General features: G+C 57.6%; 5 protein-coding genes across 5 annotated transcripts; 2 read left to right on the top strand and 3 right to left on the bottom strand.

Annotated features, from left to right (window-relative positions):
• The first annotated feature begins 367 nt into the window (after positions 1-367).
• On the top strand, positions 368-2,472 carry B0H64DRAFT_361197 (histidine phosphatase superfamily). Its single transcript, XM_062801725.1, has 3 exons — positions 368-754; positions 809-2,366; positions 2,427-2,472. The coding sequence occupies exons 1-2, from the start codon at positions 570-572 to the stop codon at positions 2,181-2,183; spliced, it is 1,560 nt and encodes a 519-aa protein (XP_062657499.1). The 5' UTR covers positions 368-569; the 3' UTR covers positions 2,184-2,366; positions 2,427-2,472.
• A 117-nt stretch (positions 2,473-2,589) lies between these two features.
• B0H64DRAFT_177366 (uncharacterized protein) lies at positions 2,590-3,985 on the top strand. The gene is made up of 2 exons (XM_062798865.1): positions 2,590-2,903; positions 3,058-3,985. The coding sequence occupies exons 1-2, from the start codon at positions 2,802-2,804 to the stop codon at positions 3,751-3,753; spliced, it is 798 nt and encodes a 265-aa protein (XP_062657498.1). The 5' UTR covers positions 2,590-2,801; the 3' UTR covers positions 3,754-3,985.
• Positions 3,986-4,354: 369 nt separating this feature from the next.
• B0H64DRAFT_374828 (Intradiol ring-cleavage dioxygenase-like protein) lies at positions 4,355-5,616 on the bottom strand (the record flags this gene model as incomplete). The annotated part of the gene is made up of 3 exons (XM_062802374.1): positions 4,355-4,411; positions 4,449-5,176; positions 5,244-5,616. The coding sequence occupies 3 exons, from the start codon at positions 5,614-5,616 to the stop codon at positions 4,355-4,357; spliced, it is 1,158 nt and encodes a 385-aa protein (XP_062657497.1).
• A 3,139-nt stretch (positions 5,617-8,755) lies between these two features.
• B0H64DRAFT_443072 (major facilitator superfamily domain-containing protein) lies at positions 8,756-10,483 on the bottom strand (the record flags this gene model as incomplete). The annotated part of the gene is made up of 4 exons (XM_062806687.1): positions 8,756-9,846; positions 9,897-9,914; positions 9,981-10,346; positions 10,414-10,483. The coding sequence occupies 4 exons, from the start codon at positions 10,481-10,483 to the stop codon at positions 8,756-8,758; spliced, it is 1,545 nt and encodes a 514-aa protein (XP_062657496.1).
• Positions 10,484-12,387: 1,904 nt separating this feature from the next.
• On the bottom strand, positions 12,388-14,718 carry B0H64DRAFT_399219 (uncharacterized protein). The gene is made up of 3 exons (XM_062804004.1): positions 14,298-14,718; positions 13,375-14,174; positions 12,388-13,029 (listed from the first exon to the last, which is right to left on the bottom strand). The coding sequence occupies exons 1-3, from the start codon at positions 14,412-14,414 to the stop codon at positions 12,819-12,821; spliced, it is 1,128 nt and encodes a 375-aa protein (XP_062657495.1). The 5' UTR covers positions 14,415-14,718; the 3' UTR covers positions 12,388-12,818.
• Between the last annotated feature and the right edge of the window lie 1,027 nt (positions 14,719-15,745).

Here is a 15,745-nt window from a genome sequence, read left to right as displayed (position 1 = left end):
GCGAAAGGGTCGGCCAGGCCGGCCCGTGCTATTTTCGGAATCGGGATAGGATTGATCTACTTGCACATCCCGAGACTCATCTTCCCATCCGGGCATATGTGTCGGCCATGGTTGTTGGTTGTGGTTAGGTGTTGTTGGCCGTGGTTGTTGGCCTGCCCTGGGGTCGGCTTCTGGAAGGCACCGGTTTTGGGGCCTCGGGTGCCCGTGCCCTAGCGCCGATCGTCGAACTCCCAGGGGGGTGTGGTGGGGCTGCACGTGGGCCGTTTCGGGGTTTCAGTTGGGACCCACCGAACCGAGTGTTTGGGGTCTCGGCACGACCAAGTGGCTCGCCCAGTTGGGGGTCGTCGGCGGGCTCGGCCAACGCACACGGAACCTCGCTCAACTTCTTGGACCGGTCAACATACGGGACTCTTGCCAGTGCCGGACATCAACTCGAAATTTGGTTTGTGAAGGGACATCATAAAATAAACAGATACCGGCTAAGCTAGACTTAGACCGGCATGCATTCCCAGTTTTGAACCCCTCAACGACAAACCGACTACGCCGTGCTGATCACAGACGGCCCCAACATGATGGCCTCGCTCATGAACTGGTTCCGCAAGGGCCCCTCGGGATATGCACCTCTTCTGGATCAATCGGCCTCCAACGGGGGTCTTGGCCAAGGCACTCGGCCGAGATGGACTCGACGTGCTACGAAGCTCGCCGGCCTCGCGCTGATGGTGGTTTTGGTGGGCTTTGCGACGGTTGTCTTTATGTGAGTTTCCGGTTACTTTTCCTCGCATCTGCCAAAGCTAACCCCGATGACTAGGCAACGCGGGCCTCTAAAATGCGACGACACACCTGACCGGGGCTACCTGTGCGGCACTCCCATCTACCACTACTGGGGGCAGTACTCGCCCTACTACTCGGTGCCATCAGAGATTGACCCCTCCATCCCCGATGACTGCGAGTTGACCTTTGCGCAAGTCCTCTCCCGCCATGGGGCGAGGGCTCCGACCTTCACCAGGTCGGTACACTACCGCCTCATCGTCGCCAGGATTTACGACGCCAAGTCTTACGGTCCAGGCTTCGAATTCCTTCGAGACTACAAATACCGCTTGGGGGCCGATCAGTTGACCCCGATGGGCCAGCAACAGATGGTGAACTCGGGACTCAAGTTCTACCACCGCTACCGCTCCCTCGCCCGCAAATCACCTCCTTTCGTCCGCGCCGGCGGCCAGGACCGCGTAGTCCACTCCGCCCAAAACTTCACCCAGGGCTTCCACGCGGCCCTGCTCGCCGACCCCGAGTCCACCGCGCGGCCCCGCCTCCCCTACGACATGGTCGTCATCCCGGAAACGGCCACCACCAACAACACGCTCCACCACAGCCTCTGCGACGCCTTCGAGCGCGGCCGCTACGCCACCATCGGCAGGGCCGCCCAAAAAGCCTACCTCACCACCTTCGCCGCCCCCATCACCGCGCGCATCAACGCCAACCTCGCCATCCGCGGCGACCCGTTCGACGACCGCGACACCATCGCCCTGATGGACCTGTGCCCCTTCGAGACGGTCGCCTCGCCCGGCGGCGCCGTCCCGGCCCCCTTCTGCCGCCTCTTCACCCCCGCCGAGTGGCGCCACTACGACTACTACCAGTCCCTCGAGAAATGGTACGGCTACGGGCCGGGCAACCCGCTCGGCCCGACCCAGGGCGTCGGCTTCGTCAACGAGCTGCTCGCCCGCCTCACCCGCACCCCCGTGGCGGACGGCACGAGCACCAACCGCACGCTGGATGCGGACCGGGAGACGTTTCCGTTGGATAGGGCGCTGTATGCGGATTTTAGTCATGATAATGACATGATGGGCGTGCTGGGCGCGCTGGGCGTGTATGATGGGGTCGCGATGCTGGATAATAGCACCCGGCAGGAGCCCGAGGAGAGTGGGGGGTATGCGGCGGGCTGGGCGGTGCCGTTTGGGGCGAGGGTGTACGTGGAGAAGATGCGGTGTGGGGTGAAAGGGGAGAAGGGTGAGGGTGCTGAGGAGGGTGAGGAGGAGGGCGAGGAGATGGTGCGGGTGCTGGTGAATGATCGGGTTATGAAGTTGAGTCGGTGCGGTGCGGATCACAGGGGTATGTGTACCCTTGGACGGTTTGTGGAGAGCATGGAGTTTGCGAGAGGCGATGGCAGGTGGGATTTGTGTTTTTGAGTGATGCGTATGATATGATACCCCGGGCTACGTAGGTATGAAATAAGGAAGTTATGATTATGCGGTCGAAGCCGGAAAAGACACTCTCTGCACAGTCTTCGCGTCTGGGGATGGCATATGGGTTGGTTAACAGCTTGCCTTAGCTTTGGACTCGGTGAGTTTTTTGGCGGATAATATCCTCGCCTGATTCACAATATGAGTTCATTGCCTGACTTAAACATTCCCCTCCTGCACATAACTCACCTACGATTCTTTCCGGTCTGAGAAGCAACTGTTCTGGGCCCTTGGCGTGCGTTGCAGTTGATCGGATCGGGTGCAAGTCTTGGCATTGGCGGGGCTTCGCAAGCCGTTAGTGGAGGGGCTGTTTGCGGGTTCCGGGCCCTTCGGGAGCGGCCAAAGGCAGCCAGCCAGAGGTGACACGAGGTTTGCCGGGCCGCAGCGACCTGCAACTTGCGCTTTCCTTTCATCCACCACGCACCCAACATCGTTAAAGCCGAAAATCTCCCTCTCGCCAATGTCGACTTGCGCGCTCGCGCCTCCCAATTGAGACGTGCTCGCGCTCATAATCCCGCACCGACCGATCGCATCCAGAGCCGCCACCAACACACAAAACCAACCATGAACACCGCCGGCGCGGTCATCCTCGCCCTCGTCCTGGTGCTGCTGGCAGCGGGCGTGGGCTGGATCATATTCACGCGCATCCGGGCCTCCCAACTCGGCGTAAGCTCCTCTCCCCATCATCCCATCTCCCGATCCCATCCCTCCCTACAACCTACCTCACACCCAATCCCAACCGCAAACCCACCCCCCAACCAACCAACCAACCAACCAACCAAACCAAACCCTCACTAACACCACAACCCACCCCCCCAAGCTCCCCCCACCGCCCTGGAAATCCTACATCCCCTTCCTCGACCGCACCCCCGCCCCCTACGCCGGCCCCTCCCCCGCGCCGAGCGGCATCCTCGGCTGGCTGGGCGACAAGCTGCGCCTGACACGCCACCCGCGCAACGCACGCACCGCCACGGGCGCCTACGAAGGCCCTTCGCCGTCTGGGCCGGGGTCGTATAACGCGGGGTATTCTGGTGGTGGTGGTGGTGGTGCCGGTGGTGGTGCCGGTGGTGGGGGTGGGAGTCGTGGGGGGTTTGGGCACATGGAGGATGATGACCCGTGGGATTCGCGGGTTGGGGGGTATAACCCGTACGAGGAGGAGCGCGAGCTGGGGCTGGTTCCCCCCGGCGGGGGCGGTGGTGGTGGGCGTGGTGGGGGTGGGGGTGAGGGGTATGCGATGAACTTGGCCGTGACGCCGGGCGGGTCGACGGTGCTGCCGACGCCGGGCAGCGAGCGCGAGGAGGAGGAGGTTACTCGTGGTCGGCCGCGTAGTCGGTCGCCGGGCCCTTCTGCTACGGCTGCTGCCGCGAGGGCGGATCCGTTTGGTGATGCGGCTGAGCCGAGTAACTTGAGCTTGCGCGGGGTTAGTCCGCGGCCGATGGATGATGGCTCGTCGTTTGCGGCGCGCAAGGCGAGGAGGGAGGAGGATCGGAAGTCGATGTTTCGGGAGGAGGTATGATGTGAGAGCGCGTCGTGGGAGGGTAGGTGGGGATGAGTGGTTATTTATTGGCGCGTTTTCGGGTGCTATGTTACACGGCTTTGGTGTTCTTTTACTTTTGGGCTTTTGGAAGGCCGGCTACTGTCTAGGGCATTTCAGGATCTTGGGAGGGACCTGGGTTGGGTTTGGGCAGGAGTTTGGCCGGCTGCTGGTTTTGGGCAAAATCACCATCTTTTATACATACGATTGGTGCCTTCCTTCGTGGCGCAAAACCGCGCTCTTTACCGTCTTATCATGATAGCCAAGCACGCTCGTCCTATGGAGGCTATCGGAAGCCGGCGCCTGACCGAGACTGGAGAGGGGTGGAACTGAGTTTGGGGATCCAAGACACCATGACGTTTCTGTGTACCTAGTTGGTTGCACGGGTGTACCACCCAGAAAGCATCTGTCTCACCGTTGGAAGTCAACGGAGCGAGGTCCAAGCGATGGCATTCGAATACGATACGAGATCCCGACGAGCTAAAGTTGAGAAACATGTACTGTCCTGCTGTATGTACAAACTCCCGGCCAGAATCCTCCAAATACCCGACTTACTTCAACCGCGACAAGCTGACAGCACACTTCACTCCTCGGCGTCGCGCCCGATACCACGACCGCGGCCCGTCTCAGGCGCGGTGATCTCATCGGAATCAGCAGCAGAGCTAGTTAGTGGGAACAGCGCTCTCAGCCGGCGGCGCCGAGCCAGTCGGGGCACCACCAGGACCGCCAGGCCCACCGAAGCCCGCATCCGGGTTGACAACACCACCGCCTTCCTGCAGATACACGGCCGGGTTGATGGCCTCGGAGCGGGACGAGTCAATACCAAAGGCGATCCACGCAAACAGGCCGTCCTCGATGCTGTCGCCGAGCAGCGTGTACTCCATGATGGGGTCGACGCCCTCGGTGCCAGCCTCCTGCGCCATGATGCCGTCCTCCTCGTTGGTCGTCAACGGCTGCGTGTTGCTGGCGTACGGCTCCGTCTTCTCGACCGCCGTGATGAGCGTCTGGTCGAAGAAGGTCTGCCCGACGTGGCTGGCGTAGTTGTCGAGCCCGAGCGTCTCGTTGGCCTGCAGCGTCGCGTTGGTGTGCACCATGACGTGGATGTGCGCCGTGCGGCCTACGTAGTGGCCCGGGAAGATGGACTCGAACTGCGCCACGCCGTCGCCGTCGGTCGCTTGGATCCCGCGCAGCCACGTGTTGTCGATGTTGGACGCGTCCGAGGTGTCGCCGTTGCCGTTCGCCACCACCCCGCCGTACACCCCCGTCGAGTTGCAGTGCCAGATCTCCAGGTACACCTCCGGGATCGGCTCGCAGCTCTCCACGTCGATCACTTGGTAGTCCATGAGGAGGGGCACGCCGGCCTGGTCTTCAACCACGTCCTCGCGGACGTACTCGCCGGCGACGTCTGGGGTGGGGAGTCAGTGTGATGATGAATAAAGGGTGGTGGTCCGGGATTTGATGGCGAAGCTTACAGTACGGGCCCTGGGTCACCTCGGGGGTCAGGAGGCACGACTTGTAGCCGGCAAAGAGCGTGGCGGCGTCGGTGTCGCGGGTGTAGCCGAGGTCGGTCTTGTTGTGGTTGGTGGCCAGGACGTCGTCGAAGTCGCGCTTCTTGAGGCCGCGCTTCTGGCGGGCCTTCTCGACGGCGGCCTGGCGTCTGGCGACGTTGCGGGCGCTGGTGCCGCGGGCCTTCAGCTTGTCGGCGCAGTGGGCGAGCGAGGTCCGCTTGACGGACTGGAGGTACTCGCGGCGCTCAGCGGCCTCCTGGGCGACATCGTGGCCCGGGTGGGCGGCGACGATGCTGGCGAGGGCCGCGAGGCCGGAAACTGCCTTGGTGAAGAGCATGGTGAGGTAGGTTTAGCGGGGTGGAAGCTGAGTAGCGGGGGATGGTGGTGATGAGACTTTAGTCAACAAGCCGTCATCGATCCCATCTTTATACTCCTCGAAGACTGTCCCCAACTCCATTCCCTGCACATATTTGTCCGCATCAACACGCCGAAGGTCAAAGCCGTCCTCTTTGCAAGGGCCCTCCCGTCCACCAACCAGATGATTCATGATCGTTACCCTAGCTATCATTGGTGCTCTTAGCTTGCCACTCCCCGCGTTGTCTGCCGGAGCGAACCAGGGTCATGATGCATTGGAACATTAACGTCCGGGTGTACATGCCATTTTCAGCCTCTCTGGCCGGCAACTCCCGCACTCCCGGCGCTCGGCCTGCTCGCCTGCTGCTTGGCTCGAGCTTGGTTGGACTCATGATGATTAAGGGGTCGTCTTGACGCGCAACCTTTCAAGTTTAAGCGGATATACGGTGGGGTCGGGATTACGCACCCCCTCCCACATCCCGAACCGATGGTGTTCTTCCGGGCTACGGGCGGTGATCGACGGTCGGAAGTGGGACTGTTATTCACGAAAGCTCCGAGTTCACCCAGAGAATTACTTGGTTTGTGATTGGGTAATGGGATGAAGGGAAGCATCACGACGATGACGCCCCGAGATCACGACTGGGATATCCTCGCCATGGAATCTATCAGGGGTCATGGATATGGCAGGTTTAATTCTAGAGCGTACGCGTCCGCTATAGCGGTGCGAGCCATATTATCAACGTATCTATGTATGCATCTCCGAACACTACTCACCAGCCCAGTTGAAGCAGCGGTTGGGGAGGGCGGTGAAGATGAAGACCAGCATAAAAGGGAAGCCTACCAAAGATGGATATAACAGGGGAGGCGTTTCGGGTCAGTTCAATCAAGTTTAATGCGTTTTATCAACCGGTATCAAGCGAGAATATATAATCAAAAACTGAACTCACTCACGATATCGTCCCAACGGCTGACCATTCGCAGTGGTTACTCCAAGGTTCCCTGGAGCGCACGCGGTTTCCCTACCTAGGTAAGCATGTCTATTATGTATAATGGCCAGGTTTATGCCTAGACTAGCATGCCGACGAATGCACGGATGCTCAATGATTCGTCTGAACGAGAAGGCAATGAGGAGCGTTCAGGGGAAAACGCATCATACAACTTCGGTATCCAGGAATTGGCAGTAATCACATCCCTGCTATATATTATGGGATATAAATAGACTGGTCGTGATGTTACTGTCGTGCGTTTGCTTTGACGGGCTAACGGAACAATATCGCAAGATCGTATCAACCACGTGTACTACTAAGGCACCTAGCTTGGATTCGCCCCTTTCAGGTTTTGAGACGTACTTTATTTGCCTACGAGCCACACCGATACGTCTATTTGAACCAATCTATAACTGTGTATGTAAAGACTCCTACCCCTACTCACGTTTCATGTCACTTCGCCGTAGAGGTAGTCTGTATGAGAACTCGAAAATGATTGGGTAAATATTTAACCGCTATACTATTAGAGCAAATCTCGGCCTCCCAAACCAGACCGATCATACGTCTTGAGGCCCCTTGCGATCAGCCAGCGCATAGGTCCCCCCCAGCAGCCAAATCAAGTCCTAAATAGCGCCATAAGCGCTTCGCTGGCGAGGATATGATTCTCTGTCTCAGACACCTTGTCCCAGATATGATCCAGGATGTCTTTACGTGCTTTCTTTTCGGATTCGGCATTGTCGCTCAGGGTGCTTAGTTTCTTCAGCGCCTTGTTGTATTCCACTCTGTCCTGTATCTCGGCATCTTGGATGTGTTTCTGCAACTTTGCGTCTTTGCCCTCATCCGCCTTGTCGAAGAGCGACCGCCACCTCTTCGCCCGTTGCACGTTGAGATGGTTCACCAATTTCACATGCTGGCAAGCATCGCAGACCAAAGGCGCGTCTGCTTGGACCTTCTTAGTCACCAGACATTGGTATGCCCATTCCTCCTGGCCCCTAGTTTCCACCTTCGCCTTTTTGCAACGAGTTGTTACAGATCCCGCAAGGCAGCCACATCCCGGGTGGCGTATGGTTGCGAGTTGGCACATGGTTGCGCGTCGGTATGTGTGTGATTGTGGACGTTGGTGCTAATCCCTTGACGTGCCTGAAGGACCTATCGACTGCTGCTTGTTCTTGGAATCGGGCTGATACTTGTCGAAAGGTGATATATACTAACAGAAAACTAGTTCAACTTACCTGGGCCGGAGACGTGTATAAGTACCTCGTTCACTCAGCATAGTTCGAATGGGCCTCCCCAGGAATATTGATCAAGATGGCTGATCGACACTGTGTTAGAACCTGCGGCATCCGATCCTCCATTGTTTAGTATTGTCCTCCCGCGGGGGGTTGTTCTTGAATCTTTGTGAGGTGGATGTTCAAGGGCCGGTGTAGTGATGGGCTGAATGCTACCGAGTCATGTGTGTTGGTTATCACAGACAAAGGCAAGAAAGCTCATAGGTGAGTACTATCACCGCCCCCTGACCAGATTCCTTTGTTTTATCATTGTATGGTCGACCAATACAAGGGTTGGGATATCACACTGTCGACGGTTGGTACCATTTGACGGGGCGTTTTTCAACATTGGGAACTGGGAAAGAGCTCTCTGAATCGCGAGCACTGGCCCTCGATGTGTGGAAGTGGTGATAGGTGGCCCGGGTCACACGTTGGCTTCCTGGAGCTACAACCTGCAACCTGCATCTCTAGTCCCAGCGATTCGATGATTCGATGTCCAGCATGAGTCCACACCGGTTCAACCAATACTTGCAATTTAAATACATCGGTTCGCATTCATTATCTTTTTGATCTACCATTCTCTATAATACCCGCCCGAGCCGAACCAAACCGTGATCATCAGGTCATGAACAGTCATCAAAGCAAACCAATGCCCTGCTTCGCCGTCATGCCCGTAACACCGATAAAGCAAAAATCAAAACCGCTTGCACCACATTTATGCAGATCCCACGCTCGTGTATCGCGTGTCCGTTGCGCCGCCATGCACCGCCCAAAACCAAAGGAAAACCACGCCATGCCATGCCGTACACCATTTTCTTCCTCTTTCTCTCTTCCCCTTATACACTCTTGCGGTATTCACTCCGCCAAACTACTCCTCAACATCCATCGGCCGCTTCCCCTTGTCCTCACGCTCGCGCTTGACAGCAAAGCACTGCGCAGCACCAATCACAGCCACTACGGCACTACCATACCACGCCAGCGCGGTGCAGTCGACCCTGCGGCCCATGGCGTAGAGGTAGCCAGCGACTGGCGGAGCGACCATGCGGCAGGCGGCGCCGGCGCTGGCGGCCAGGCCGTTGACGCGGCCGAGCACGGTGGAGCTCGGGGTGGCCTCTTTGATGAGGATGAGGAGCAGCGGGTAGAGCAGGATGGAGAAGAAGTTGCGCACGGCCAGGACGACGTAGATGGCGGGCCACAGGGCGGCCTCTGGCACGTACAGAAGCCACGGCACGAGCAGGTACACGACCGGGTGCAGCACGGTGACGAAGATGAACAGCCGGTAGATGCCGACGCGCTCCGCCATGATTGGGAACACGACCGCCTGCATGAAGAGGGCGATCGCGCCCTGCACCGCCATCACCACGCCGACCGCCTGCAGCGACATGCCCAGTCCGCCGGGGGAGTAGAAGGGGCTGCCGCTGGCGAGGGCGAGCGTGGTGGGGATGTCGTTGGCGGGGGCCCGATCGTCTTCGAAGAAGATGGGCAGGAGGTGGTCGAAGGTCATGGAGTGGTAGGTGAAGATGGAGAGGGCCAGGATGACTGCCATGATGCGCTTGCGGAAGATGCTAATCGGCGCTTGTTGCTCCTTGGCCCACGAGGGTGGGGGTGGGGGAGCAGCGTCGCGCGAGCGCATGGTCCCGTAGTTCTCATCGCGGAGATCGACGGCGGGGCGCTTCATGGCGTCGGACGTCTCCATGAGGGGGGTGTTTTCCGAGAGGAAGGTGTCATCGGGCAGGAGCACGCGCGGTTGCATGTCAGGGTGGGTTTCTTCGAGGAGGAAGTAGCCGAGCACGATGCTTACGAGGAGCATGGCAGCACAGATGAGGTTCGGCAGGAGGTAAGGGAAGCGCTCGAAGAGGGAGCCCTTGGGGAAGAGATTGGGGTATGACACGTGCGGGTCAGCAAAAAGGCCGCCAATCATGGGACCGATGATGGTGCCGATGCTCCAGACAAAGGGCACTGCGAGGTCAGTAATGGTCGAATTGTGGGAAGGGTTGTCAGTAACTCACTAATCGAGTATGCACGGGCTGTTCCCAGTTAGCAGATGCGATGGCTGGAATGTAAAATAGGGGGGAAGGGAAAAGAAAACATACGCTCATGCTCTGGCTTCGTAACCAGCTCGCCAACCATGGTCTGGATGACGCCGATGTTGCCGTTCAGCAGTCCACCGAGGGCGCGGCCGAGGAGGGCCACCCAGATGTTCTCAGCAAAGCCAACCATGACCATGCTGAACATGGTGCCGATGCATCCAAGAAGCAGGACAGGCTTGCGTCCGACACGGTCTGACAGACCGCCCCAGTACATACCCATCAAGGCCTCCGCCAGGGAGAAGGCCGAGATGAGCAGGCCGGCATAGAACGAGGCGTCATCTTCGTTGCCGACCTCGAATCGCTTGATGAGGGCCCAGGCATACGGGAAGATGGAGGTGAGCGCGATAGGCTCGGCAAGACGGACAATAGCTGCACGGTTGTTATTAGCTACGGTTTTACGAGGCGGTGGCGTATTACGGTGAGACGACGGGCTTACCTAGTAGAAATAGCTGGACCGTGGGGAATTCATCCGGGTTACGGGGACTTGTTCTTTGTGTTAGAGTCATTGCTTCGCGGTATGGCTTCAATCTTACGCTGTCCGCAGCACCGGATGGGTGATGCGCCACAGTAACTCGCTCTGTTGTCGTTCAAATAGTTGTCCCGAAGTGCAAGCGAGAGAGAAGTCACTAGAAATCTCTTGTTGCAGTGTTGGGTTCAGTTATTGGGAAGGAACAAGAAGGGCAACAGAAAAGAAAGAGCCCGGACCGAGTTTAAGAACTAAAACTTTTTGTTGAAGAGGGGCAGGTGGGCAGGTGCCACAGGCAAAATTTTGGGACAGGGGCAGGTGGTTGATATGCATGCCCCGTGCTCTGGACCGGCCAGGATCGGGAGGTGAAGGTTCGATCGAGTTCCAGACACAGTCCCGCCCAGCTTTCCCAACACGGCCCCAACCATTTTTCAACCTCCTCCCGTCCTGCTGCCTGTTCGCATCGGCTCTTTCCCCCGCCCGTTCACCCGCTCTCCCTGATGCAGCTGCCGTTGGTTCGACTGCCTCCATTCGGGATATCAAGAGTGGCATTTCTGCATCTTCTGTTGCATGCGGCACATTGCACACCTCGGCGGAGAGATGCTCCCCGGCGCATGCGGTCACGCTTCGGAAGAAGTTCAGAAAGGAACGTTGCCCCTCCATCAAATGTTTCAGTGGCGTTCGGTTGGCCGGACCGGGTACCCCCGGTCATGCACTCGCTAACTGTACGGGCACGGTGTGGGGCTCTTAGGGTTTAATCGCACCTCAGTCCATGAACGTAGGTATTCAGTATTTGGCGATAGAAGGACAAGCTCGTGTTGATTTAGATGATAGAAGTGATATCTTATCTAGAATCCGTGTCCAAGTTGTAAAATCAAAGATTATGGCGGCCAAGGAATATGCTCGTTGGTATGCGGGCAATGATAAGAAAGACAGTGTGGTGCAGTCGCCGAGGCCTGTGGACAGGGATCTGTAGATGGCTGAGGTCGCGCGCAGCGATCCTTGCAGCCTTTGCACGCTAACGAAGCCAAGGTTTTGTGGGGAAAGCTTCCTGGTTTTGCTCCGATATCTCTGACTGTGCATTTTCTATCAAGTCATGGAAACCCTCGGATTGGCCGAACACCGTCACATCAGTCATTTCACCGTCGGTCTGGTGTTCGGACAGAGAGAAAACACGCGTATCTCGGCTCCACGAAAAACACTACTCTCTGCAGTGGTGTGCTGAGGAAGGGATCAGCAGATTTCTTGTGCAGTCCTTCTCCTGTCGGCAGCCGATGCCGGGAGCGGTGAGTCCTGATCGGGTTTGGGCTTTTGAGGTGTGTTGGTTCCAGTGGGTTGTCGAAAAGGGTTTCGAAAAAAAGTTTGATTGTGCAAGATACTGATCGATAACTGTGGCGATGTCAACAACTCGAATTCCTGCAAAACCCTGCAGACCCTGCCGAACCTGCGTCTCGAAAGTCGTTCATCGATCATCGTGGTTGCGGGGAACAAACGAACGAGTTCGTTCGTTCCCTGCTGTGTCGTTGGAAACTGCGAGATCCACACGGTGGCGGTGCGACACGAACCTGCGATGCGACATTCGAGCCGCTTCCGACACTACCACCCCATGATAACGCGAGCGCCGAGTCGGGCGCTGTCGAGCTCGGGGAAAGAAGAAGGAATCCTGTCGCGAGCGCTGATGTGGAGAGACTTGTCGTTCTGGGCCTGCGCAAAGACCGCTATTGGCCCCCTCTTTCCTGCACGCTTGCGGCTCGAACTTGGTGTGTGGCCCGCATATGCACGGCGCTGTTCGGCATGGGCTGTTTTAGCCGAGTACTGCCGTCTCATCCGCCGAACATCGAGGCCCCGACCAATTCCGGGCCCGCACTGTGTACCTTCAGGAATGGTGGCGTTGTTGACATCACCGCGCCCGTCATGTGAAAATGAAGATGGAGGCAGGTCAGAGGGTGTTTCACCTCGGGTGCGCCACCCGGTCTTTGAAATGTAGAAAGGAGGAATGGTGGTTGCGGAATCGAAGACTTGGAGAGAAATGCCAGAATCCGGCCAGGAAGGATGCGGTTTCTTTGGCCGAGAATGGAACCTCTGCAATCCCATACTACCCGGGAAGCCGGTGAGACAATAACTCCGGCGTCCATGGGTTGTCTGTGAGGTACTTGAGACTGACTGCGACTGTTGCTTCTGCAGGCTGCAAAACGCTGCACATCACGGACGAGCTCGTCTGACCATTGACTTCAGAGTAGATAACCGGGGGTTCAGCGAAGCCCCCCGAAAGATTGATCCCGAGAGTCATTTTCGCTTTTGTTGTTCTTGCTCTTCGAAGACCGAGATAACGAGGGCACGACGTGTTTACAGCACTCGGTACAGGTCTAACACCCTCAGGGCTTATCGACACAGAAAGGTGTGGACCGTTTCGTGGGCAGCCGACTCGGTTTATTATCGTATCCGCGGTGTACATATCCAGGTTGCAATACAGCGACAGTACAGCGACAGTACCGCGACAGTCCAGCAATAAAATCAACAAGCTGCAGGGCGGCCTGGGATGGACGACTGCGGGGTCTTTCGAGCTCCCGGATTCCGCGGTTGATGGTGCGTGTGACCATTTCATGGGTTGCCCGAGGTCGTTAATCACCGAGATCAGCACTTTTGTCTTCCAAGCCACCGCACCGAGCGACTGCCGCGTCAGCCGATGTTTTTAATCCGGATCGGTAGCGCCGATGCCGGGATGTTGACGCGAGCCTGCCGAGGAACAGACCAGTCGCACGCTTCTGGTACTCACACAGAAACGGGGGATGCCCCTTCTCCGCATCGTCGGGACGCCATACTGTAACCAAAAGCGGAAACCATGTCTCGGTCTATTGTCGACTCTATTGCTTAATGTATCCGAAGCAGCTGTATCTCAAATCTTGCTGTCTCACAGCTGACCACGTCTAGTGCTTGTACTCCATCTTACCATCACCGATGATGTTCCACAACTCCTCCACGAGCTCCGTCTGTCCACTACTGGCGCCGCGGACCGCCAGGTACACGCGCGAGTCGACGGCAGTCTCCCACTCCCCAGGGTTCCCGCTCACCATGCGGCCGCCGGCCTCGGTCAGGATGCACCAGCCGGCAGCCACGTCCCACGCGTAGCAGCCGCCCTCCCAGTACATATCCAGCTGGCCGGCGGCGCAGGCGCACAGGTTCAGCGCGGCGCTGCCGAGCGACCGCATCCCGCCAATCATGCCGCCGCCGCCCTCCTTCGCGGCAGCCAGCTTCCGGAACGTCCGCGCCTTGACCTCGAAATTCTCCCCGTCCCGCTGACTCCCCCACTCAATCGACATCAGCGCCGAGCTCAACCCGCCCAGCGCGGGCGCCGGCTCCCCCGCCAGCGGCAGCTTCAACCTCTCGCCCTGCCCCTTCCCCACCTCGAGCGACGCATTCCGCTGCATATAACTCCCCTTGCCCCTCAGGCCGGTAAAAAGCAGGTCCTGGAACGGGTTATAGACAACCCCCACGGCGGGGACGCGGGCGACGGTGACGCCGAGCGAGATGCAGGCGTTGGGGAAGCCGTGCACGAAGTTGGTGGTGCCGTCGATGGGGTCGACGATGAAGGTGGGCGCGTCGGTGACCTTGGTCACGCCGGCCTCGTAGGTCTCCTCGCCGACGAAGGCGAGCTCCGGGTGTGCGGCGCGCAGCCGCGCCGTCACCATCCGCTCGACGGCTTGGTCGGTTTCCGTTACGATGTCGACGGCTGTAGGGGGGCAGGGAGGGAGGGGTAAGCGTGGGTTTGGTTTGGGGTTGGGGTGGTTTGGGTTGGTTTAAGCTGCCCCGGAAGGGGGTAGAGGAGGATGGGGGTGGGAAAGGGGGAGCGGACCGTTCATCTTGGTGTCGGTTGAGATCTTGTTCGGGTTGGCGGCCAGGATCATGCGCCCCGCCTCGAAGGCGACGGACACGAGTGTGTCGTGTACTGCTTGGAGGTCGACTTCTGCCATTTTTGCGTTTGTCGTCTGAAGGTGAGGTGTGATATCTAAAGTTGAAGACGTTGTTTAGACGATGGAGCGGGTTCCCGAGGATGGAGATGGAGGGGTAGCGGGGTAGTGTGAGTGGGGTGGAAACGTGGGATGGATGGATGGAGGGGAGCTGTTTACGACCCCTGCAATAAGATTGGGTCCAGTTCATCGGGCAACAACTTCCAACCCATCAAGTACATCACCAAATGGAAATGGACGAGTTCTTGCCGTTTATTCTGTGGGATTCAAAGTAAACCCGTGTTGAAGTCACGTAGGCAGATACGGAAAATGAATGCTTCCAGCACCTAAGCCCCCTGAGGTCCTCAACACCCCAACACCCACAGTACCTCATCTAACCTCTGAACTCTAAACGAACCACATTAACGATTGGGACTCCACTGGTATTTCCGTCCGAGTAGAGGTGATATGAGTCCAAGGTTGAATTCGATAAGCGTTCGTCTGTGCCCACTCACGAGCCCCTACATATCCAAGTCATTTTAGACGGGACAAGCACAACAAAGCCCTTGCTGACCCCAGTGCCTCTTAATACGTAAGGAGGTGAAATCTATCTATATATACCTCTGTGGCTGGTCTCATGTTATGCTGTTGCTGGTACTGTGGAGAGAGTGTGGGTCATGTAGGTTGTGTGGGCTGTGGGTCGGGTTGTGGACGGAAAAAGGATGAGCCCGGGAGGAGAAGAGTCAAAAAAGTCAAAAACATACAACACCAAGGATTCGCTGGTCGTCACCGACCCAACTACTAGTCTGGCCCTTACTTGTTTGACTCGGGGAGAGCGGACGGGATCCCGTATTTTCAAGTAGGTATGGTCGTATGTGATAGTTGTGAGTCGAAAAGGTGGTTATGTTTGGGCGAGGTCGGGAAACCCTGGTTTGAACCCACAATAGAAGCAGAGTTAGGGTTGTGTAATGGGAGCTAGTAAGTGCAAGAAAACCTCCATGACCTCCCTCTGCTCAATTAGCGTTTGTTCGGATGGGAAATAACGAATAGGAAATAAGGCGTTCGTAATGGGGTTGCGCTACCGGCGTATAAATCAAGAGGCCGGGTGAAGTGATCTATCCCATTCTCGGCCCGGGGCTTACGCCAAACCACGAGGTGGTATGCGTTGACTGAAAGATGCATACCAAAACGGCACAGCACCCCCCGATACCCAGTCAAATCAAGAGTCGATATTAACAGCATAGCATTGGCGCCAAATATACCATATCAACCACTGGCAGCTCACCGTTGACACCTCCGAGCCTGGCTCGTTTTCCAATCTCGGACTTGTTAGTGACAGGGACAATTCACCATGT

This window comes from Chaetomium fimeti (assembly GCF_033439085.1).
Source record: "Chaetomium fimeti strain CBS 168.71 chromosome Unknown B0H64scaffold_5, whole genome shotgun sequence".
In the NCBI taxonomy this organism is placed as follows: Eukaryota; Fungi; Ascomycota; class Sordariomycetes; order Sordariales; family Chaetomiaceae; genus Chaetomium; species Chaetomium fimeti.
This window is presented reverse-complemented; position numbering and strand designations above follow the sequence as displayed.

Bases quoted from the DNA above. Each gene is read 5' to 3' on its own strand.
- B0H64DRAFT_399219 (XM_062804004.1), bottom strand. From the start codon at position 14,414: ATGGCAGAAGTCGACCTCCAAGCAGTACACGACACACTCGTGTCCGTC. The intron at 14,175-14,297 runs GGTCCGCTCCCC...TGCCCCCCTACA, and splicing joins CAACCGACACCAAGATGAAC to GCCGTCGACATCGTAACGGA. The intron at 13,030-13,374 runs CTAGACGTGGTC...GGTCACACGCAC, and splicing joins GGTAAGATGGAGTACAAGCA to CATCAACCGCGGAATCCGGG.
- B0H64DRAFT_361197 (XM_062801725.1), top strand. From the start codon at position 570: ATGATGGCCTCGCTCATGAACTGGTTCCGCAAGGGCCCCTCGGGATAT. The intron at 755-808 runs GTGAGTTTCCGG...CCCGATGACTAG, and splicing joins TTTGCGACGGTTGTCTTTAT to GCAACGCGGGCCTCTAAAAT.
- B0H64DRAFT_177366 (XM_062798865.1), top strand. From the start codon at position 2,802: ATGAACACCGCCGGCGCGGTCATCCTCGCCCTCGTCCTGGTGCTGCTG. The intron at 2,904-3,057 runs GTAAGCTCCTCT...CACCCCCCCAAG, and splicing joins TCCGGGCCTCCCAACTCGGC to CTCCCCCCACCGCCCTGGAA.